Source organism: Uloborus diversus, chromosome 4 (genome assembly GCF_026930045.1).
Source record: "Uloborus diversus isolate 005 chromosome 4, Udiv.v.3.1, whole genome shotgun sequence".
Taxonomy (NCBI): domain Eukaryota; kingdom Metazoa; phylum Arthropoda; class Arachnida; order Araneae; family Uloboridae; genus Uloborus; species Uloborus diversus.
In genome coordinates, this window is record NC_072734.1 from 82,655,873 (window position 1) to 82,679,654 (window position 23,782).

Sequence of the window (23,782 nt, forward strand, 5' to 3'; positions counted from 1 at the left end):
TTTTAATTACCATCTATTTTAACACCACTAATCTTGTGTTTATATGCCAAACATTAGCAAACAATGTCACAGTGCCAATATATAATCTTACTTGGGAAGAAGAGGTTAATTTTTTTTTCCAAAAAAAAAAAAAAAAATATAAGCAGCTAATGTAATAAAAAAAAACAATACAACATTGTAGTTGAATATTTTTTAATGGAAGACCATTATAATACAACCTTTGGGACTAAGTAATTTGTTAACCAAATTGAAATTAGTAAGTTACTAATTTCAAGTGGCACCCTGAATTGAAATTAGAGTAATGTTAACATTAAAGCTATCCATTTAAATTCAAAGTGAAATAGCACGCTTATGGATCATCTCCACAGTAAATAAGTATTTAATCGCAAAACTGGAATTAAAGGAGAGAATTGGAAATCTTTTGTGGCTGGAACAGCCAAATTATGTACTAAAGTCAACCACACAAATTTGTTTTGTTAACCAAAAAAAAAAAGCCATCCAGCTCCTAGCATTCATTTGAATTTAAGACATTTTGAATTCAAAATTTTGTTTTTTGCAGTAACATTGTGATTGGAGTCAAATGGATAATTTAATATACAAAATTCCCCCCCCCCCCAAAAAAAAAAAAAAAAATGCAGTTTCATACAAGCAAATTTTATCTTACCTTTCATGCCTAATTTTTTAGCAGCTTCAATAGCAGTACTTCCCTTTTCTTGATTCAATTTCGATACAACAGTATCAGCAGGATGAGATACAATAGCGCAAAATACACCAGCTACAACAACAAAATCGGAAATAAACAAGAGTTGAAGTATTTTTAAATAAGTTTCACAACAATATGGAAGTTTTCAATATAGAAGATTATTTTCTTTTTAATCAAAAGCTTTTTAGCTAAGCATTGGCAATATTTTCTTTTTGTATTACAAACAATATAATGCTTCATATCTTTTTTTAATGACTACAAGCTCAAAATATTTTTTTTAGAGTAAAAGTTAATTAGTGAATCACTGAACATCAGCACATAAAACCATGTCATTTGCAAAAATTTGTTATTTTAAAAATATAACTATTTTCAAAACAACCATTATACCTAAATGAAGCAGTTATTTTTTCCTTCCCTTTTATCAGATTTTTGTTAACTGAACTTCCTTTTAAAATTCAAAACTAAAGTCGGGTAATACAGGTCAGTTTTAAAAACAGTTCCAAGTTCCTTACCAAAGGCACAAATAATATTTTGTTTCTGTGCTGCCTGTGAGTATTATATATTATATATACCAATCATCATTTTCTATATAAAATTAGCAGCAACTTCTACTTTGAAGTTACATATCTTAGCCATTAAATGTTTCTCTTATTAGAAACTTGAATTTAACAATTAAATCTTTCGATTTAAAAAAAGAGGGAAGTACACAATAACAAACAGTGTATAAAATTGTTTGTTCAAAGATATTTCACTTGAAGTGTCAAAAGGAATATTTGTTTGCATATCCTAAGCATTTTATAATTCACTAGTTTGTTTGCAAACCAATGTATATTTTGTTGTTACATGCAATTGTAAAATCTGACCCTCCCCCTTTTTGACCCTATTGTACAAATACTGTACATCAAACATCACAAAAAATAAAAACACGCCACCTTTCAAAATTTCCCATCTTGGACAAGTTGCCACAATCTAAAAATAGGATGCAATGTGCAACATATTTATGAATGATAAATCAAACATCAGCAAACAATCAGTAAATAAAAATACACAATTTTTTTCTTAAAAAAGGTTTCATGCTTTGCTTACAAATATTACTTTAAATTACACTGTCAATCATAATTAGAGCTTAAATTATCATTTAAAGCACACAAGCAAAATAATCATACCAATATAGCCTGCAGCAAACGTTACAATAAGTTGCTCTCCCTTAGTACATTCATCTCTAGGCTTAGGTACAACATATTGATAAATTGCTTCAACAGTTCTTTCAAAACATGCAAACTTCATCATAGTGTAAGGTATCTGTCGCATCCATAGAGGTGAAATTCCTTTGTAAAAACTAAAAGAAAGTAATTACATCTTTAAAAAAGCATGTCAACATTCAAAAATTTAAGACAATTAAAAAAAAAAGAATTTAATGGTACATATATGTACAGAAACAGCATGACACATGTCCAAGTTCAGACTATTTCTTAGTTGAGCATGAAAAGAACCTAAAACATTTTAGGGAAAAATAATAAACTTCAACGAACTAAAACTTGTATCATAGGTATTTTCTGTGTTTAGCATCTCATTTTTAAGAATTTCTTGATGCTAATTTGTACTCTATGATTTGCCTTATGTTGGTTTATCATGCAAATCATTTTTGGCTTTTTAATCTGCTTCACAGATTGCTGAAAAAACTTTTGCATGTTAAGCACTGTAGACCAGCAGTTCCCAACCTTTTCCCCTATGCGAACCCCTTGAGTACTAGGTAATAGCAAAAAAAAAAAAAAAAAAAAAAAATGCACACACAGACAGACAATACAATTTGGGTGTTTTTTTTAAGTTTGATGTTGCTTCATAGTTTAGAACAAGACAAAAACATAATTACAAAATATAGAATTAAATATTGCTACGAACTAAAATGATCCCTATAAAATGAATGAAAAACAAATTCACCAAAAAATAAACAATTGTTCTGTATTGAGCTTCAATCAATTTGAAAAAAAAAAAAAAATGAAAATCCGATATTTGTGGAACTAAGAGGCCAAAGTTTAGCAGAAATTTTTCTGACACAAGGGTACATTGTCTCTATTATCACTAAATCAGAAGTTTAAAAATGAATGCCTTTAAAATACCTTTCACGGAACTGTCTCAGATTAAGTAAATGAACTTTTTTCTTACAGTATAATGAGAAAGATCTGTAGGTCTATCTTCTTAAAAAGGACTACAAGCCTAGCTATTTGATAAAGATATTTTTGCGTGCATTAATTGTTTGATGCTGAAGAATTTTCTTTCAGTTATGCTATAACTGCAGAGTAAAATGCATATATTGAAAAATAATAGAAGTGTTTGTTCAAAATACACATTTACTCTTAATTTTTACACAAAAGGTAATTTTTAACAAAATAAAGATTTTTTTGCTAACTTACCACAAAAGACATTTTCTTAACAAATTTCATAAACTCCTTATTTACATAGAGCAAATTAAGTTGCATGGTTAAATTCTGCTGTTTTTTTTTTTTTTTTTTTTGTGTAAACTTAACACCGCAAAACTTTTACTCGTGAAAACTTATTAATTTTTAATACTTCCTGTGGTATTTTTGGGTTGCTAGTAATTCTTTCCCTTTTTCGACTATAAAGCTCAAAGTAAATTGTAGAATATGTAGAGTGAAAAATATAGCATCAAACACAGGGCCGATCCTAGGGTGTCGGCCGCCCGTGTGCGAAGACCTAATGTGCCGCCACTCAAGAGTAATTTGCATATTTTGACTAATCTTTGACATTCATATTAATATTTCTTCAAATTTCTATAGCAAGTTCTAATTTAAAAAAGAAAAAAAAGAAAAGAAAAAAAACAAGAATGAAGAACTTATAAAAAGGAAGAAAAGTTTCATAATAAGAAATTTCTTAGGTACATTTTATATCTTTGAAGAAAGTAAGAGATACCAAAATTTACTAGTCGTAAAAACGCATTTTATAGTCTGTCTTCGGTGAGGTCAGAGAAAGGATGGAGGAGGGGGAGTCAGGGGAGGGGGGATTGCTCCCAAAAAATTATCGAAATTGGCGTACGAAAAATAGTTTTAGTAATCTTTGGCTGTGTTTGGTTGCAAGGAGAAAAGAGTCGGGTATATTCAAGGTGCATGGAGAAATTTTCGAAATTGACGTCAAATATTGCTATTTTAGGAACTTTGCTATCTTTGGTGACAACAAAACTGGGAAGCTTTGGCGGATCTTTCGGATATTTTTCGATATTAATATCTGAAAAACACAACTATAGACTTTTGTCCACATCACTTCGACGATTGATGGGTATATGCCCTAATGCCGTGAAAAATTACATAAGCCAGTCTCCTCTAGAGTTTTTTAGAAATTGAAGTCCCAAAATCGTATTTTAGGCATTGTTTGATAACGATGGAACAAAGAGCGGATGGGGGTTCAGTGTGCCCTCACGAAGTTTTTTGAAATTGAAGTCAATTTCAAACTGAAGGGGTGGGATTAGGAGGCTCTCTAAAGACGCTAATTGAGAATATCTTTGGTAGTAATGTTTGGGAATGGGTTTTGGGGCCCTCCATCGCAAAAATTTCGCAAAAGAAATACGAAAAATGTCATTAAGCAATTTTTGATGACATTAAGAAGGGCTGTCCTCTAAAAACACGTTTTGGATTTTAAAGCCAACATTTTCAGGCTATGTTTGATTAAGTTAAGTTGGAAAGGTAGAATCAGAGATTTAATTGTGTCCTTAAGATCGGTGGTTCAAACAGCAAAATTTTCCGAAATTTAAGTCCTAAAAACGCCATTTTAAGCCTTCTTTAGCCTCGTTAAGGAGGTCATGGCATCCTAAATTTATACTACCTGAAGCAAGAGCCCTGATCTGAAACCGGGCAGTTCATCCATGATTTTAGTTCGAAAAAAGTGCTGTAAAGGGGGAAATTACAAAATTTTAGTTCATTCATATATGTTTGATTCTTAGGGGAGTCGCAATTTTCTACTGTCTCTCCAAGCAGCCACGATTATTGAAAACAGAATTTGTTGTTTGAAATGCTTGCGAGAGTATCTAATCAGTATAGCTTTTTTTAAATATAATATATAAAATAAGTCTTCATTGTTTAGATCTATAAAAGCTTGGGGGGTAAGCATTAGTGGCCGCCCTGGGCCCTGAGTGCTCCTTTTAGAAAGCACCCTTTCATGCTTCAGGAGGGGGCCATTTCCCTCATCTCACCTCCCCTGTATCCATGCCTGATTACCGGTTCTGTCATAAATTTTGCAACCAAATGAAGCATGTGTATAAAGAGTAGATATTAATGGACAATGAACCAACACAATGTTCCCTAACGATCTATTTTTCTTTAACTGTGCTATGCTGTCAGGAAATCGGCACTTACTTTGACAATTGAACACTTAAAATTTAGCATTTATTTGACTTATTTAAGTTATCTTTTGAGAAATTCTTGAAGAATTTTGCTTGATTAAAAGAACTATATGATGCGGCCTGCGGCCGCCCCTTGCTTTGGCCGCCCTTGTGCGGTGCACACTCTGCACACCTGCTAGGATCGGCCCTGAACAAACAGTGTGATCTCGCTTCTATGCATTTTTGACTCAACACAAGAGCCGAGCGATAGCTCTTCCTCGGACTCAAATTAATGGTAAATAAAATAAACATCAAAATATTTCAGACGCTTGCATATGCTCAATACATACTTGCCAACCTTCGAAGGAAAAAAAAAGGAGATTTTACTAGAGGTATATAGGTGATTCACCATCGACATATCCTCGCTACAGAATTATGAAATTATGCTTTTAAATAACATGAATACTAAATTTAAAGCGAAATGGGGATTTTTTGCAGATGTAAGCAAATTGGTAGCAGGAAGAAAAAATATACTGCAAAGGAAAAACTTAAGTAATAAGGAGTGAATTTGCTTAAAGTTTCGTACATTCTCCAGTCTCAACAAGAAAAGTAGCTACAAAAATTTAATTACTAATATCTGGAGGGGGAAAGGAAATCAATATATAATGAAAATGCAATATAAAATAAGTAGGTATAGGGTAGCACATGTTAAAATAACTTTAAACATTAAAAATAATTGAAATAATTTCAAGATGCAAAAGGATCGGATTCTGCTGCAATTTTCGGCAAAGCAAGTGTTTCGTGCAACATGCAATGTGGAAAGCTTGTAAAAAATTAATTTTTACTAAATGAGTTATTAATTGGAAAAAATTCCTATTCTCTGACATTGGTAGACTAGAAAAGGGAGTCATCTATTGAGAAGAAAGTGAAATTTTTGAATGATTGACTGAAAAAACTGCAAAAACGGGAGAAAATCGTAAAAAATGGGAAATTGGGAGATGGAAGCAAAAAACGGGAGTCTCCTGCTAAAAACAGTAGAGTTGGCAAGTATGTCTATGTAACTTTTTCATCAAGTTTAATAGGGCTCGACCGATGGCATTTTTTGGCCGATGGGCCGATGCCGATTGTTCAAAGATGGCCGATTGTTTTCCTCCAAATGGCCGATGGCAAAAAAAAAAAAAAAAAAAAAAAAAAAAATCAAACAGAAATAAATTGATAAGATTGTCAGGGATTTAAAGGATCATTGGTTCATTTCACTTTACTTCCTTTCTACGAATAAGGAATTGTAATCACAAAAAAAAAGAGAAATCAGATTTCGACCAAAATTTCTATTTTATACTTCACAAGTTTTTTCGGCACATCTGTACATGCATATGTACCTAAGAACATATAGATGACCGAAATATCCATTTTGAACGCCTTCTCAGTTAATTATCACAAATTCTCTTGTGATGTCTTCATGAGCGTAAACTTGCGTCACTCAAAAACGTTATGAAATAGTAAGTTGAAAACTCATACGTACATAATATGATCTAAAAGTCAGGGGTCTGGCCAGATGATATTTGGGTCCGTTAACGGACCCTTCACATAAATCCGATCAACCAAAACGAACCTTTCACAAAATCCCGATCAAACAAAACGGACCTTTCACAAAATCCCGATCAAACGAAACCTTCACAAAATTCTGATAAACAAGATCGGATCTGTCACAAATTGTTTATTGAAAGAGCAAATTTGAAAGCAAAATAATGCATATTTCTGTGTATAAACCGATCATTTTTGGAACCTTTTTTTAAGTCAAATTAGAGGGATCAGCTTATACAAAATCGGCTAATTTTGAAAAAAAAAAGAAAAAATCTGCATTCTTGCGATGCTCCTGCAAGCGATAAATAATTGCTACTGCCAAATAAATATAATGGTTGTTTGTTTTATCACAGCTAATTAGCAGCGGTGTTGTTGTAAACTTTTCTGAAAAGGCATTGGTAAGCACTTCCCTCCCCCCCCCTGCTCATGATTTAATAAACAATAATAATATATATCTGCCAAATGAACTTAGAACTGCAAAGGGATAGTAAGGGTGAGGAAAAAATATGATCGCTTCAGATAGGGTTACCAACTTCGAAACTATCACCACTTAGCGTCTGGCGTTGAACCTTTATAATGACTTGATTAGAAAATATTCTCATCATTTTGTCGGCTTGTCAATATTTGCGTTTTTACGGTGCGGTGCAATGTTTAATTGTTATTTTGGGAGAAAATTATATGGATTTTGATTTTTCGATGCTAACAAAGATGATTAACTTTAAATAAACTCTTTTAATTACAGTTTTTTTTTCTTTAGATGTCTACATTTTGAAAAATGCAATCTTTTAACATCCGATATGAGAATCATATTTTGTTCTTTTTTCAAGCTAACTTCGCTTTATTAGGATTCAAATAAATGAAAAGTCTCTTTATTTCTGTTAGAACTCTCATTTCAAGTTTTAAAGCAAAATTCCATTTTCTGTTATGAGTCAAAAATTAAAATGCTGAATAATGGTTTATTTCATTTTATTATTATTATTTTTTTTGGGGGGGGGGGGGGGTCAACTGTGTCCACAGATATTAATGATATGTTATCATAGGACTTAAAAATGCAATTTTAAAATAATTTTATCAAAAATATTTCTTTTTACAAGCCGTTTTTATACTTTTGCTGCCTTCAATTTGAGAATTGCGATCTCTTTGCATCCTCTATGGGAATCCGATTTTTCGAATTTTTGATGATTATTACGCTTTGTTAAGAGGTAAACAATTTAAATATATTTTTATTTTTGTTAAAATAACGGAATTTATAAGTTTTTAAACGAAATTCTGTGCTTTTTAAGAGTGTCTTGGGTCAAAAAGTTGAATGCTGAACCCTATTCTGAATTTCGCTTTATTTATTTATATTTTTGTTACAATTATTTTAAAAATTGAACAGAAATATATCTAGTATAAAATTTAACATAATGCAGAATGGTAGATAAATATTGATACTTGAAAGAGCGATGCCCCCCCCCCCCCCGCCAAATATCAGAAAAAAAATCCAGAATGATTTTCTCGCCATAGAAGAGGAAAACACTCAACTTTAAGTTTAATTGATGCAGTTTGTGCCATCTCTAAATTCTAAAATTTCGTTTTTAACAATTTTTTTTTGCGAAATTTTTTGATTTTTCACAAAATTAATTCTTTTTTCCCAAAATTATTTGATTTTTCACAAAAAACGGACCCTGTGAAAAATCCTGGACAGACCCCTGAAAGTTCATGGACAAGCTGTATAAAACCTTACCCTGAATAGTTCACAATACTGAAGCACATCTATCTACAAAATAGTGACCTTGAACAACTATGCACTTCTGCCAACGTTCGTATAGCTTTTAGAAGCACTCCTGAAAGACATTTTTCGCAACCTCCTGTAAGGCCTCTTGCGCTGCTGCTTTAACCTCATGGGGAAGAATTCGTGGGGAAGAAGGCGACTTTCATTTTGAGGATGCACGGTTCGATTGGTCAATACTCTGATAAGACAAACAAATAACATAACGTTTCCTCGGGCTTAGCTCCGTGTGACTTTTACCTGTTCCCAGCAGAAAAACATTTGCATGGACACCGCTTTCTTCTGTCAGGAGAAGATAAAGCTGCATCATAGAAGGTAGCGAAAAATGGCTTCCAGGAGTGTTTTAAAATTCATATGAACACTGGCAGAAGTACATAGTCCCTCAAGGTGACCTTTTGAAGGTGGATGTGCTTCGGTAATGTGAACCATTCTGGGTAAGGTTTTTATTCAGCTTGACCCCGAACTTTTAGATTGTACTACGTACAATCCGTATAGGGTGCAGTTATGCTCCTCCTTGTTTGACAGCTGTATGATGAAAGAAAAGGAACAGCAGCCAAAAAAAAAAAAAAAAAAAAGAAAGAAAGGAAGATATTTAAAAAAAAAGGAAGAAAAATAAAGAGACTGTTTAATAACCAATTGATTTGTTTTTTTTTTTAAATTGAACATATAATTAAGAGTTCAGTAATACTGTAATAATGTATAGATTTAGGTACACTAAACATAGTTAAAAAACATTAAACTATGTTGTTTAATCATTCAAAAAAAATTAAGACTATAAATAATAATTTTATAAAACTATGAAACTGTCAACAAATTACGCATTTAAAGTGGAAAGGTTGCACATAGACATTTTTTACTCATTAAATTAAACAAAAAATGGTAACAGATAAATTACAATATTAAATCAAAATAGGAATATTTTTATACTTATTTAAAATTTCTGAATAGAAAAGTTTGTATTTTTCATAAAACTATAACAGTGACATAAATTTTGCTGAAAAAATAAATAGCCACGAAAAGAGCGAGGTTCTTAAAACGCAGCTACAATAAACAAACTCAATATTTACGCCAAGTTAATAACTGAATACATATACTACTTGATCTGATGTTTGCACACATAATTTAGTTAGTTAGGTGTTAGTTTTAAACTCAGAAGTACAACAAGAGTTTAATTTCAGAAATTGAGGGGAGTGGGAGGAGAGACACGCAAGTGTTCTCGAAAATTCAAGGAATATTCGTAAAAAAAAAGAGTTTAAAATAATCATAAACATTGAGCATAAAAACCCTTTCAAAACTTACACCCGAGTTTGTTTTGACGTGCAGTGGCGGATTTAAAATATAGCAAATGTTGCAGTTGCGCGAGAAGCCCCATAACCATAGGGGCACCGTAGGATTTACAAAAATGCTTATGATAAACGTTTTACAACTTCTGTGATAGAGAAAGAGGGCACCAAAATGTATTTAGACGGGCCTCAAACTTGTAACTCCGCCGAAGCGACACAGAAGAAAAGACTGCATTACTGTGAATCATATTACAAATATCGAAAAATTAAAAATTACCGTAGGTTCAGCGGGAATCTAATAAAATGATGCAAAAACCGATTTCGCCATCTTATATTTGTTTCCATAGTCTCCAATACGGCAATATATCACCAAATGATCGTCAGTCTGAGACGCTATATTAGTTTTGCTTTGAAATAAGTAATTAATAGCCACAAAAATGAGTAAACAGGCTTTTCGGAACACCCGATCGAAAACAAAAAGGGAAGTGCAAAACTGGAACGTACGCAAGTACACCCCACATGCAAAAATTTATCCTTTCTACAGCTTACCATTTTTGAGTTACGACTTTTGAAAGATACATACGTACATCCAGGTGCAAGAAACAACGCAATAGTTAACATTTTTGGTACCTGAATGCAGTATTAAACACTCTTTCAAGGGTGACTAAAATAGAAATTCATACTGAAATTTAAGTAAACAATTTTATATGAAAACAATAACTCCCTTTATTTTGTATTAAAAAGTAAAACAGCAAAGGTCTCTTTTTTCAAAAAACATCGGCCAATTCCATTGGCTTTTCGATGTTTTTAAGGCCGATGGACCAATGTTTCCTGCAAGTCAGCATCGGCCGCCGATGCCGATAGCTTAAATTGTTGAACCATCGGCGCCGATGCATCGGTCGAGTCCTAAAGTTTAATCAATCTTTCGGTTCAAAAGTTTCTGAGGAAACAGACGTGTTCAAATTATTTCATCCGAAGACATTGTAGTAGAGCTTTTTCAGCATGACTTCAGGGCGATGATAGGCTAAATTATTTAAGTGTAAAATATGTCAGGAAGTATGCAAATACTTAAATGATAAGAGTATCGGATGAGCGAGAGACAAATAAAAAAGGAGCAAAATTTGCTTGAAATCACTTGAGCATGAGGCATCATCAGAAACAGGCATGTTAAATTTCGTCCATTACAAAAAAAAAATTTTTTGCAAACCCTTTGACAACCTCTCGTGAACCCCCAGGGTGGGAACCTCTGCTGTAGACTAACAAAAATGCTTCATGCAGTAAACTAATGGAATAGGCATGTTTAAAAAAAAAAAATTTGGGGCGGCAAATTTGGAAAATTCCCAGATCTTTACAACTGTGTCATTTTCCCCGACAATTCCAGGTTTTTCCTAGAGCATACGAACCCTGCTAAATTCTACTATTATAGCACTTTTTTATAATTAATTGAATACTGGTACAGTACATCCTTCGTATGTTTGATTTTATACTAATGTATTTATTAAAAATAATAAGAATCAGATTGTGTATACTTGAGATGCTTACCCTCGTATGCCTTCATCTCTTAAGATAGCAGGGGCTACATTTCGAAGAAGAGGAGAACAACCAGGCTGAGTTTGAATTCTGACCTTGCATGCTTCCATAGGGCACAGTGCAATATCGGCAAAGAACTCGGCAGATGCACTAGCAGCTAAGTACAAAGATGTCCTCCAAGTGTAGGACAACTCCTACAAAGGAATTTTTTTTTAAAGCTAATATACTTTAAAAGTTTTTTTTTTTTTAATCAGTTATTGACTGACAGCTTACCTCACCAAGAATTCCACTGTAGATTTTTTTAAATACTTCATAAAAACCAAATTTTCCTAATCCTTGTAAAGAATAACCAATTGCTGTGGGAGCCCAGCCTTTACCAAGACCTCGCATGCCATCTTCTTTGATGGTAACAGAGAATCCATTGAAGATACTTTTGTATTTGGTAGGATTAGTCTAAAATTTAAAAACCCAAATGGGATTAGTCCAAGAAAACCTTTTATAAATTAAAATTGTAATTATAAAGATGGCACTAATTGTACGAGTTATTTTCTGCTATTTCAAGTTTATGCTTCAAACAGAGTCAGGGTTGAGCAATTTAAATCATAATTTAATTTATATCAGTTGACTTTTTTGAAAAAAATCACTGAGTTAAATCATGATGTAAAGATTTGAATTCTATCAGAAAAATGAATTTGAAAGGCATGAAGTTCAGGGTATTTTAATGAAAAAAACAAATAAACAAACAAATATTAAATATATAAACAAGCTAACCAAAAGAAAAGAAGGATTCATATTGCAGTTAAATTAAATACATTGAAACAGGAAGGGGGGGGGGGATGAAAGATTATAGCTATAAAATTAAAAAGAAACGAATTTGCAAAGGATATATGAAACAAGATGCTTCTTTTTAATGAAATTAAACATAATAAATAAGATTGGATATTTATATGTTAAGAGAAGCTATTTAACTATTAATTTAAAAATGAACAGCAAGAGTTTCTTTTTTCTTTACATTCTGGTTACACTGTATTAAGATCATTGTTAAAAATACATTTAAATGAGAGAGCAAAATGTTCTTTTTAAATTCAAAATATACTTCTTACCCCTGTGGCAGAAAGGCCACAACACACCTACAATGTCATGGACAACGAAACCCTAACCCTATCTCCCTATCCCAGACCCGAGCTAAAAAAATAAAAGCTGTGCGCAAAAAAAAAACTAGTCTGCAGAGAAAAAAAAAGAAAAAAGCTGTCTGCAACTGACATTTATTTGCATGAAATGCTGACTCAGGGAGAGAATGATCCCACACACCTGATTGTTGCCTGCCTGGAGCACTTTTAAACCAAAACAAAACAATCTTTTTCTGTGCACAAAAAAAAAGTCAGCACATTTCTGTGATGATAATAAATAATGTAGTGACAAATCATTTTGCTTGTTTGTTTTGTCATATCATTAGCAGTGGTGTTATAAAGTTCCTAAAAATGCAGTGTATCCCTGCTAATGACTTAAAAAAAAAAGCATTTATAAGCAAATTGAAATGTGAGCACTTCAAATATTGTTACCAGCTTTAAAATTATCGCCATTTAGTGTCTGGTGTTAAACCTTTACAAATCCCTTCCCTTTTTTGTCACGACTCCGAATTTTCGCTGAATATGTCAATGATATTAATTAATATTCATCATGCAAACCTGTTAAATGCAATTCTAAAATTATTTTACTTTAATAAACTTTTTTATTAACCGTTTTTTATACTTTTAGGGCTTTCATTTTGAAAAATGCAATCTGATTGCATTCGATAATCAAACTTTTACTCTTTTTTTTTAAAACCAAACTGTGCTTTATATGGAGGCAAATAAATGAAAAGTCTATTAAAACCATCATTTCAACATTTTAAAGCGAAATTCTGTTTGTGTTTTATAAGTTAAAAACTTAAATGCTAAATAGATGGTTTTAGTTTTGCTGCAACTGTGTCGAAATACAAATACAAATGTGACGACCAGCAACAGGCTCTGGGCTCAGCTAGGCTGGTCCTAGTCAACTAATTAGCAGACCTCGAAGTGGTTTTTTTGGGGGGAAAAAGTAGGAAATAAGGAATCAAAAATTTAAAAAGTAGGAAAAGTAGGAAAAAAATCACTTAAAAAAGTAGGAAAAAATAGGAAGAGATAGGACTGAAAACACGTCAAGAGGAAACAGATTTAGCGTAAACTTTATTTCTAATATAAAATAAACTAACAGTATTTTTGATTTAAAACTGTCCCAAAAATAAACTAACAGTACTTTTGAAGTATTAAAGGGATTTAATGAAAGGCCGATTCATAAAAACAAAATGAAAGAAATAAGCTGACAATTTTCAGTATGAAAAATAAACTGTTGGAAACAAAGGTACTAAATACAAAAATATGAAAATAAAATCCAAACAAAAAAAAAATTTCAACAATACAGTAATAAACATTTGAAGAGTGAAAGAATAAAATGCAATATAGCGATCGCAATAATAATAATAAATAAATAAAAAAATAATAACAATAATAATAAAACTCATATTTTGGTGCAATAAAATCATTTTTGTTAAAAACGAAAACATTACTTCGAGAGCACCCATTTATCATTTGAAAATACATACTAACACTTTCAGCTCCTGTTGTCATAAACTGCGATACAAAAAGAAAAGTAAATATTAATTTAATTTTAGTTGAAAATAATCAGCTACTGACATGCATTCTTGCCTAAACAGGGGCAGATGTTTGAATTTGAAAAGGAAAAAGACTGAAAATGCAGAACTAAAATAAATTTGTTCTTAAATATGGGACATAAAATTCATAATAAAATAATTTAAATTAAATAAATAACGAAATAGTAACTAAAAGTAAACTAAAGGGTTTGTATTATGTTACATATTTTTAGCATTCAACAAAATTTTTCTTTCAGGAACGTCATTTAGGGGGGGGGGTCAGAAGGGTCAATTTCTCCCCTCCCTGGCTTTAGAAAATTGATGCTTAACTAGACAAGTTTGTGTGGTTTTTGTTGTTTTCAGACAAAATTTGCATTCAGTATACATACTTCGCTAGGCATCCCCGGGGGAAAAAATCAAAATGACGGGCCAGTTTTAATTTTAATCAAGCAATAAAAATGAATATTGTTTTATTGGTTTGATGATTTTTTACCTCCTTCTTCCAAAATTTTTGTTACGGAATAAAAAGGAAAAAAATCCATGCATGGTAAACAACATTTTTACTCAATCCTCACCATACAACAAAAATATTCATCCGAAAATTGTTCACGAAATTGAGAGGGAGGGGGGGGGGGGGAGCAACTCCTCGATACTCATGATATATAAGATTAGAAAATACCCATTAAAAAGAAAAAGAAATACAGTACATATTTGCTTGTGGCTCTATTCCCCCCCCCCCCCCCCCAACTTTTAAAAATGTGAAGAAATAAAAACGGAATCTCGCATTTAAACTGATTTTCCGATTTCTCTCCAAAAATCGGGAACGTTTTGCCCATCTAGGTTTTGCCGAGTTTTTTTTTTTTTTTTTTTTTTGCAAATACACTCTTTGCAAGGAAAGAAACTGCAATTTTATAAATTTTATAATCATGTTTCCTATTTAGAATGAACAATAATCATGTTTATGTATGAAAAAGGTTAGTTTCTGCAATTATTTTCGAAGTGTTCCGCTTTTGCGAATTTCTGTTACATGGCGCTTTTATTTTGTACTAACATCAAGAAAATATGTACAACAGTGTACAGGTTTTTCATTTTTTGCTTCCTTACGTTCCTTTTAAGGTTTTTACATTGCCTTTCTGTTTAAATAGAGCTCCATTTCGCTTGTAATCATCTATACGAAAAATTGGTGAGAGAGGAAATTCGACTTTTCCGGCACTTTTTGAACAGTCGGGCCATTTACTTAAATTAAAGCTTCTAATTGACGGGTAAGTAATATATAATTGCATCAGAATGTGCCGGTATCCATTTCTTTGTTTCGTTAAAACAGTAGGACTGAAGTCGGGGCGGATAAAAAGAAAAGTCGATCATAAGCGCTAGCAACAGTAAAAAAGTCACTTACGAAAAATTTAACTTTTTAAACACGCAGACGCCTCGGCGTTCCTTCCAGAATTTACTGTAGTCAGTCAATGAAAAAGTTCAGGATCCGTTTGTTTCTTTTGCTTTTCAAAATTGAAACATGCAGAAAATTATCGGTGCGGCATTGTAAAAATAAGAATCAATGCACAATTAGAAGTGCTATACTAAAGAAAGAAAAAGTAGGAAAAAAAAAGGAAAAAGTAGGAAAATAAGGAGAGAGCTCTAAAAAATAGGAAAAAGTAGGAAAAATAGGAACTCTTCGGGGTCTGAATTAGTCCCCAATGAAGATCAATGGCCCTCTTAAAGCCATCCACTCCCTTGCTCATTACCGCCTGTTCCGGTAAGCTATTCCAAGTGCCTACGACCCTGCTAAAGTAGTAGTTTTTCCTGATTTCCAAGTTAACCTGAGATTTAAATAGCTTAAAAACAATGACCCCTTGTCCTGCTTTCCCCGCAAAAATTTAATCCGTTTACATCTTTCATTTTGATAAATTTAAATAACTGAATCATGTCCCCTCTGACTCTCCTTTGCTCCAGGCTATACATGTTAAGCCTATCTAACATATCATCGAACTAATCATTAATATATATTAATGATTGGTTTATTATAGGCTTCTACAATTCAATTCTAAAATAATTTTAAAAAAAAATAATTCTGTTATGATTCATTTTTATACTTTTGGAGCCTTCACTTTGAGAATTACGAAATTGCGATTTTTTTTGCATCCACTTTGAAAACCGAATGTTTCTAATTTTTGACGTTTAGTACGCTTTGTTAAGAGGGTAAACAAATAAATTCTCCTTTTAATTTTATTGAAATCATGAAATTTAGAAGTTTTAAACAAAATTCTGAGATTTTTTTTAGAATTTCAAAGAGTTGCTCAACCACTGCTTGAATTTTATTTTTTGTTTCAATTTTGGAACGGAAATACGGAAAAAAAGAACATAATTCACAAAAAACACCCACTTTGAAACTTCGTTTTACAATCCCCCCCCCCCCCCACCCTCATGCAAAATTATTTGATTTTTCAAAAAAAAATGAATTGATTTTTCACAAAAAATGGACCCTGTGAAAAATTCTGGAGAGACCCCTGTTCAATAGCCAACGCATGTTAGCAAATGTCAGGTGCCCACCAAGGACAGAGGGTGGGGACATCAGATTGCACCATTAAAACTTTTAGGGAGAGGTAATTTGAGAAAGATTTTGGTTTCAGTTTGGTGGGGTGGGGGGGGGGGTCTCGTTCTTGTGAGGGGGAGTGCTTCAAAAGAATTTAGGGAGGTGCGTCATCGTCTTTGGGGGGGGGGGGGCGCATCTCCTGCTTTATTTAGAAAAAAGACTTATTGAAACCATGCTCGAAATTTTGCAGACAGATTATGAAGTTCTAAGAGCTTGTCGCAGACAGCTACAAAACTCTTTGCCACTGGGCTTCTTACATTATTTTTTTTATCAAAATTCTAGAAGTTTTGTGTCCTTTATACTCAATAAAATACCCCACTTTTTTTTGTCATTTCCCCTCCTATTTTTTCTGACAATGGTTTGCCGCAGTATGGCCTATTAAGGCTCCTACGATAATGAATTCATTAGAACCAACCAACAGCGAGGTAGACATGTGCCAACTTGAATTTCCAAGGGTGTCCAAACCTACGCCTCTTTTTGTAAGTTTAGGAATCTAAACAGTGAGGCAGAGGGTACAAAAGAATTCGTTTGAAGCCCCTGGAAGAATACATTTCCCTTCTTATTCTGGTTTCTTTCCACTTTCATTAGCATGAGTGGACTGATGTGCATCCTTTCTTCCCTTATATCTCTTTTAGTTTCCTCTAACTAAAAATTCTTTAATTTTTTGGTGTTCAGTTTAACGATTTACCGGACGTTGGCGTTGTCAGAGGTTTCAATGGTCTTACCTACGGGTCTTTCAACATCGCATAAATAAGGGAGAAAATCGGAGCCTTAGAAAATTGGTCGTTAATTGAGGTGGTCTATATAATATAGATGTGGCCACTCATAGAAGTTTCACTGTATTATTTTAAGAAAAGGAGAAGATATACGTTTGGATGGTTAAAAAGGTCAGGGAAATAGACCCATTTGGTTATAGAACTTTATATTGCAAACTCATTTTACCCGCAATTCATTGTTGCCAGATGGGACAAAAATTACTGTATTACCCGGCATGCTGCAAAGTTTGGGGGGTCACATGATTTTCAATAACACTTGCCTGGTCTATTCCGGCATGCCGGAAAAATCGAGGTAAGGAAAAAAAAATACTGTAAAAATATATGTTCAGCTTAAAAATGAATATAAGTTCCATACATATCTTATTAGTATTAATAAACAGTTTAATTTTGTAAAAATATTTACTAACAATGCCATTTGTTATTTTAACTAGGAAAATATTCTTTAATAATGAATAATTTTATAAAAATTAAATTAAAACTTAAGTATGAGCAAACATTTAAGCAGTAGGTTACCACCCCTAAACCAGTGCTAAAGAATTTACAATAGCTATTCAATAAATAAAAAAATAAACTGACCACTCTAAAAGGAACCTAAAATAATTTATTTAAAAAAATTATGCACAAAACGCAGTAGTAGTAACAATGATTGCTTCTGAATTGATTACTTTATTGGCATATAATGAAATCCATTTATAATGACCTACCATAAATAACAGGCACATATTATATGCAATACACATTTTTTTGTTGAAAGAAGGTTACTTTCAGGAATTATTTATTTTTTTCCTTATAGTGGCTTGCATTCTGATTGGAACTGAATGGGGAAATTTACTTTTACTGTTTTGTTGCAAAATAAACCTTAGATTATCCAACATGCCGGAAAATTCGAATTTCCCGGCATGCTGGTCAACATCGTTTTTTCATGGCATGCCGGATAGTGTGGGGTAATACCGTAAAATTAACAATCTGGCAACGTATGTCTTTTTTTATTATATTGCTCATTTGGAAGAAGAGTGCCGCAACACAAAAATTTTTTTTTTCCCTTAAAGGGTTTTCAAAAGACGTATCTTTTTTGGAAAATAATGGCAGATTTTATGTTCTAATATTAGGGGGGCAAAGCAAATTTACTTTTCTTACAGCAAATTTTCTGAAGAGTTAGACTTCAAATGCTTCTCCTGTAAAATTTCATTTCTTCGTGTTGTGGCACTGTTCTTCCAAATATTTAAATGAGGATATATATTAGGGCAGGGTGAAAAAATGAAATTGAGAAATATATAAAGCCTATATGGTGGAAAAGTTGCCTCTTACCAAGCATATTCATTATACAAAATTTCAGCTAAATCAAATAATATCTTTAGCTGCCCATTTGACTTTGAATTTTAAGTAATGAACCTGATTTTTCAAACTGGCGAAAATGGAATGATAAAATATAATTACCTCTCATTCAGACCTGGATATGTACAAGCTAAGCAATTTATAGCTTAGGTCCCTTGCTTTGCTAGGGGCCCCCAACTCCCGGAAATTAGTATGATTCGTTCCATTAAAAGAAAAAAAAATTTCTTGAAAAAATAAATTTCATTTTCTAGTACTTGAAAATTCGGAAAAGTGTGGCTACAAAGCACAAATGGGAGGGGTAGGGAGAAGGAATGCCAATATATGTCAAATTAAGCTCCTTGCTTTATCATGCACCAAAAATGTAAAACACACCATGGTTCTTAAGTTTCTGAAATATATTACAAATTTTTGTGACTCACATCTTTAATATCTTGCTATTTATATGACTCAGAATCCAGTATTTTGGAAATTCTTTTGATATTTTTTGCTTTTGGCTTATACTTTTTCTGTATATTGTCAATCTTTTTAGCACAGAAAAAAAAACCACTACCTCTACTCCTTTTTGTTTTCTGCCCAACTTACAAAGTTGTCACAGGAGTGCATAAATTTACAATCAAGTACTAGAATATCAAAGATTGGAAAATACAAATGAAGTGAGTTAAATTTAATTATTCTAGAGTCCTTGAAAATAATTAGATAAGTTCAAAAATCCAAAGCAAAGTTGGGCTCCAATTTTATTTCTCATCAAGTGTATAAATTAAGAATTGTTCAAATGGTCAGTATGTTACTCTCGTTACTTATTTTCTAAATCTATACACCATTTATTTTAAAGCAATTTTTTTTAAACAATATATCATTTTATATTTAATTCATTGTTGTATTTTGTCTGTGGGTTGGAGTGGTGATTAAAAAGTAATTGTACTGAAAGTCAATGTGAGCAAGTAACAATGCATTGTCTTTTCTCTCCCCCCTCATACCTGAAACAGCTTAGGGCCCCGTTAAGTCTAAATCCGGCTCTGCTCTCATTTGAAACTTTGAATATTTGAAATGAAACTCTTGAAAACTAAATACTTAATATATAGTTAGTTGAATTACCTGGGCAATTGCAAAATTACTTTCAAACGTGTATTAAGCATGCTAATCACACACTTTACCAGCGCACTTTCTTTTTGCATTTCACTGGTATCAACTGTGTTCTTTGTTCTAGTTGGTTGTCCTCTTTCTCTTTTAAAGTAGTTCATTTAATTTGAATTATTTCAAACCATTAAAATGAATTACTTCAAATATAAATGAAGATGCTCTTTTTGCATATAAACTTGAAAGGAAAAAAGAAAAACAGGCAATCATAAGTCAAGGTTTTTTTTTTAGCATCGTAAAGGAGATTAGCGTCAATTTTTATTAGTGGAAGTGAATTCAAGTCAATTAAGGTCAAATAGTTATCTGCTTTGAAATTTCCTATAGGAATTTCGAATTCTTAAACAGGTTATCGAGTTTAGCCATTTTTCCATTTTAAAGTTGTTGAAGGCCCATCTCTATCGCACAATTTTATAATGTTGGTGAGCATTGACAAAAGAATGTTTTCTTGGCATGACAACGCTATTTTATTATACTGTAAATTGTACAAGTATTCTCTTCCAATCCAACATGCTAATTTAGATTTAATATTATAAATTATACTCTAACAACATATTCTGTTGGAATTTTCACGTTGTCTGATGGGCATTTTCTTGAAACAGAAACGTTCTATTTATTTGTTGTTAACCTTCGACAATTTCTGTATTCTTTCCAAACAAGCAGAACGAAATATTTTCGTTTGAAATTCTATTCCACATTTTGTAGATATACCATTGATCTGTACTAAGTTTATCAGGTGCAACCTCTGCCAAAGATACATCCACTTTTTGAAAGTTTACTACAGCCATATCTTCAAAGGACTCTAGTTTTTTTCCCCATTTCTAAAACACATCCTTGTGGCCCAGCGGTTATTTCCACTCAAATGGTCCATTAAATGGCTTAATTGTAATTCATTTGTGCTAAATTCATAAATAAACCATTGCAAAGAACGTCCAATAGAAATCTCAATTTTCCTTAGGACTTCACTTTTTTGCACTTAACGTACAGCACATTACTTAGAAATATCAATAATTTCCTTTTTAAAAGTTAATATGCATATTTGAATGCTATGAGAGCTACCAGACATAGGAGTTACAAGGATATTGTATTTTGATTTAAGTTATGGGAGCAAAACAACTTGGTCTTTTATTGTCTTTCTAGCTTTATTTTTTCCTTAATTTGAATCAAAATACTGTTCCTTCGACTGTCAAAATGCAGCATATTCTTATGAAAAGTGTTATTCCTCATTTTTTCTTTTCAAGTCAATAGGTATTTTTCTTCCTTTACTTCTGATTGTGACAATCAACTTCTTTGGCAATTATTCAAATACAAATGTAACGATCAGGAACATGCTCTGGGCCTAGCTTGGTTGGTCCTTGGTCAGTCCCTAATGAAGATCAATGGCCTTCTAAAAGCTATTGACACCCTTACTCAGTACAGCCGCTTCCGGTAAACTTCCCTAAACCCTACTAAAGTAAAGTTTTCCTAATTTCCATATTAGCCTGAGATTTGAGTAGCTTAAAACAATGACCCCTTGTCTGGCCTACCATGTAAAAATTAAAAACCCATTAACATCTTTTCATATTGATAAATTTAAACAACTAAATCATGTCCTGTCTGACTCTCCTTTGCCCCCAGGCTATATATATTCAGGCTTTTAAGTCGGACACCATTATCTATACATAAAAGTCCTCTTACTAGCTTAAATGAAGCCCTTCTTTGAGCCTTTGTAATGAAAAAATATCTTTCTTTGGATAAGGAGACTGAAACTGAACAGCATACTAATTACTAAAGATGAAATTTTACCAAATTCATATATATTTTAAAGCAGCATTGATTATAACTGATACTGATTTATCGGAGTCATCATTCTATGCTACATTTGGAAGTTTAATTCTCATTTACGATGCTGAAGAAAAACCTTTATTTATAATTGTGTTTTCTACATTCAAGTTGTTTATATGTAAAAACAGCATCTTCATTTATATTTGAAGTAATAATTTTAATGGGTTGAAATAATTCCAACTAAATGAACTACTTTAAAGAGAAAGACAACCAACTAGAACAAAGTGCGCTGGTAGAACATGTCCAATTAGCACGCTTAATACATGTTTGAAATTTTGCAATTGCCTAGGTAATTCAACTAACTATATATTAAGTATTTATTTATCAAGAGTTTCATTTCAAATGAGAGGTAATTATATTTCATCATTCCATTTTTGCCAGTTTGGGGAAAAATCATACTAATTACTTAAAATTCAAAGTCAAATGGACAGCTAAAGATATTTGATTTTTGCTGAAATTTTGTATGATAAATCGGCTTGGTAAGAGGCAACTTTTTCGTATATAGGCTTTACATATTTCTCAATTTCGTTTTTTTTCACTTCACCATAATATATATATATATATAAGAATTATCTGATTTAGACATTTCACTTGAACAGTTTAATTTTTTAATATCGAACATGGAACTGATGTGATATACCCCACCCTAGGCGATTTTTTCCTGTTGGCGCCAAGAAAACGATGTATGACGACATATGTCATACATTGTTCTTAGGGATGCTTTTTTAGCACCAACAGGAAAAAACCAGATAAAAAAACATGAAACATGATCAAAGCACTTCAGAACACAATATATATAAAACCAACATAAAACCGCAACAAAAAAACATCATGAATATACGCTTCAAAAATACCAGAAACTAGAAAGTTTTTGTACACAAAGAACAATTATTAGAAAGTATTTAAAATGCTTAAATTGACAAATTACTATAACAGCTCACCAATGAAATAAGTACCAATAGAAATAAAAGGTATTTTCCAACATGCATTTCATCGAACAAAAACTTTTCTCAAGAGTAAAGCGATTCAAATTGCGATGTTTTTAAAGCGGAAAACATCCCCAAAATCAATAACTATTTCAGCCAAAAAAGCTCTTTGTTACTCAAATTTCGACGTATGAAAAGTAGAAATTTCTCAACATAACATCCTAAACATAAACAATACAAAAATACCATACATTTGCTATCCAGACATGCTTTCAAAATACCTATTATATTTTACATAAAATAACACCTTTGTTGCGTCACGGGAAGATCCCAAGTTGCGTCACTGAACAGTTGCAGTGTTGCATCATGGGAAGAAATGCGCCTCTGCAAGAGCGCATTGCATTATATTATCAATTGGTTGTTAGCTGTTGGTTGTACCAACACATTGTATGCATGTCGCTAATGGCACATGTAAACGGCTTTTGCCCATTAATACCAATCAAATAAACAAATGAAAAGAAAGCTTGTTACTTGAGCATCTCTTAAGATTTTTCAACCTTTATATTTTTACTAGCTGCGTGCCCGGCATTGCACGGGCTACCTAAAAAATGTAAGAGCAGTCCAGTTGATGCTTTTGTAGTACACTGACACTAGTTTCTAGACAAATGTGTCAGGGGCTGTAATAAATGCACTGAGAATCCTACTGGTCAGAAAACAAATTGCAGTAAAATTATAAGCTTGTCATTATTTTCCGTTAAAACACAAAATATGATGTCTTAATTGAATATTTATGACTTGAATTTCTCAATGAGGTTGTTTCCTTTAGTCAAAAGTAATTAATTTGCAGATTACGGCAAAATAATCGAAAAGTAAACAACTTAAACACCCTGATTACAGGAAAAGCCTTAAAACAAAAGCCTAATTTTATTTCTTTATATTCGAGAAAAAAAATTGCAACAGATGTTTCTTTTCATTTTAATAAAAGCGTTCATCCGGAAAGTTGAGTTGAAGCACTGAATAATAATTTGAATGGAGGAAAGCCTTCGAAAAATATGGATTTTATTTTGAAATCTAAGAGTCATAATTAATAATTTTTAATTGATATCTCCGCTAATTATTATCGGAGGATTATGTTAAATAGCCAAACATGAAGACGGGAAGATGACGAATCCATCGATACCTGGTTCGATGGTCAGTTCACTGTCGTTCGGGAGAAGAAGCTTGGACATAGATAGATAGATAGATAGATAGATACTCAGATTTTATTAGTATAAGATAAAATGCTGGAGTCAACTTATTTTCAGAAATTCACTACCTAAAGG

At 32.3% G+C, this 23,782-nt stretch overlaps 1 protein-coding gene across 1 annotated transcript in view; it reads right to left on the reverse strand.

The window, feature by feature from the left end:
* LOC129221457 (phosphate carrier protein, mitochondrial-like) overlaps nucleotides 1-23,782 on the reverse strand; it is a 29,347-nt gene that overhangs the window by 399 nt on the left and 5,166 nt on the right. The window contains 4 exon segments of the mRNA XM_054855939.1: nucleotides 665-775; nucleotides 1,870-2,042; nucleotides 11,217-11,398; nucleotides 11,478-11,657. Coding sequence (XP_054711914.1) covers nucleotides 665-775; nucleotides 1,870-2,042; nucleotides 11,217-11,398; nucleotides 11,478-11,657 — 646 coding nt within the window.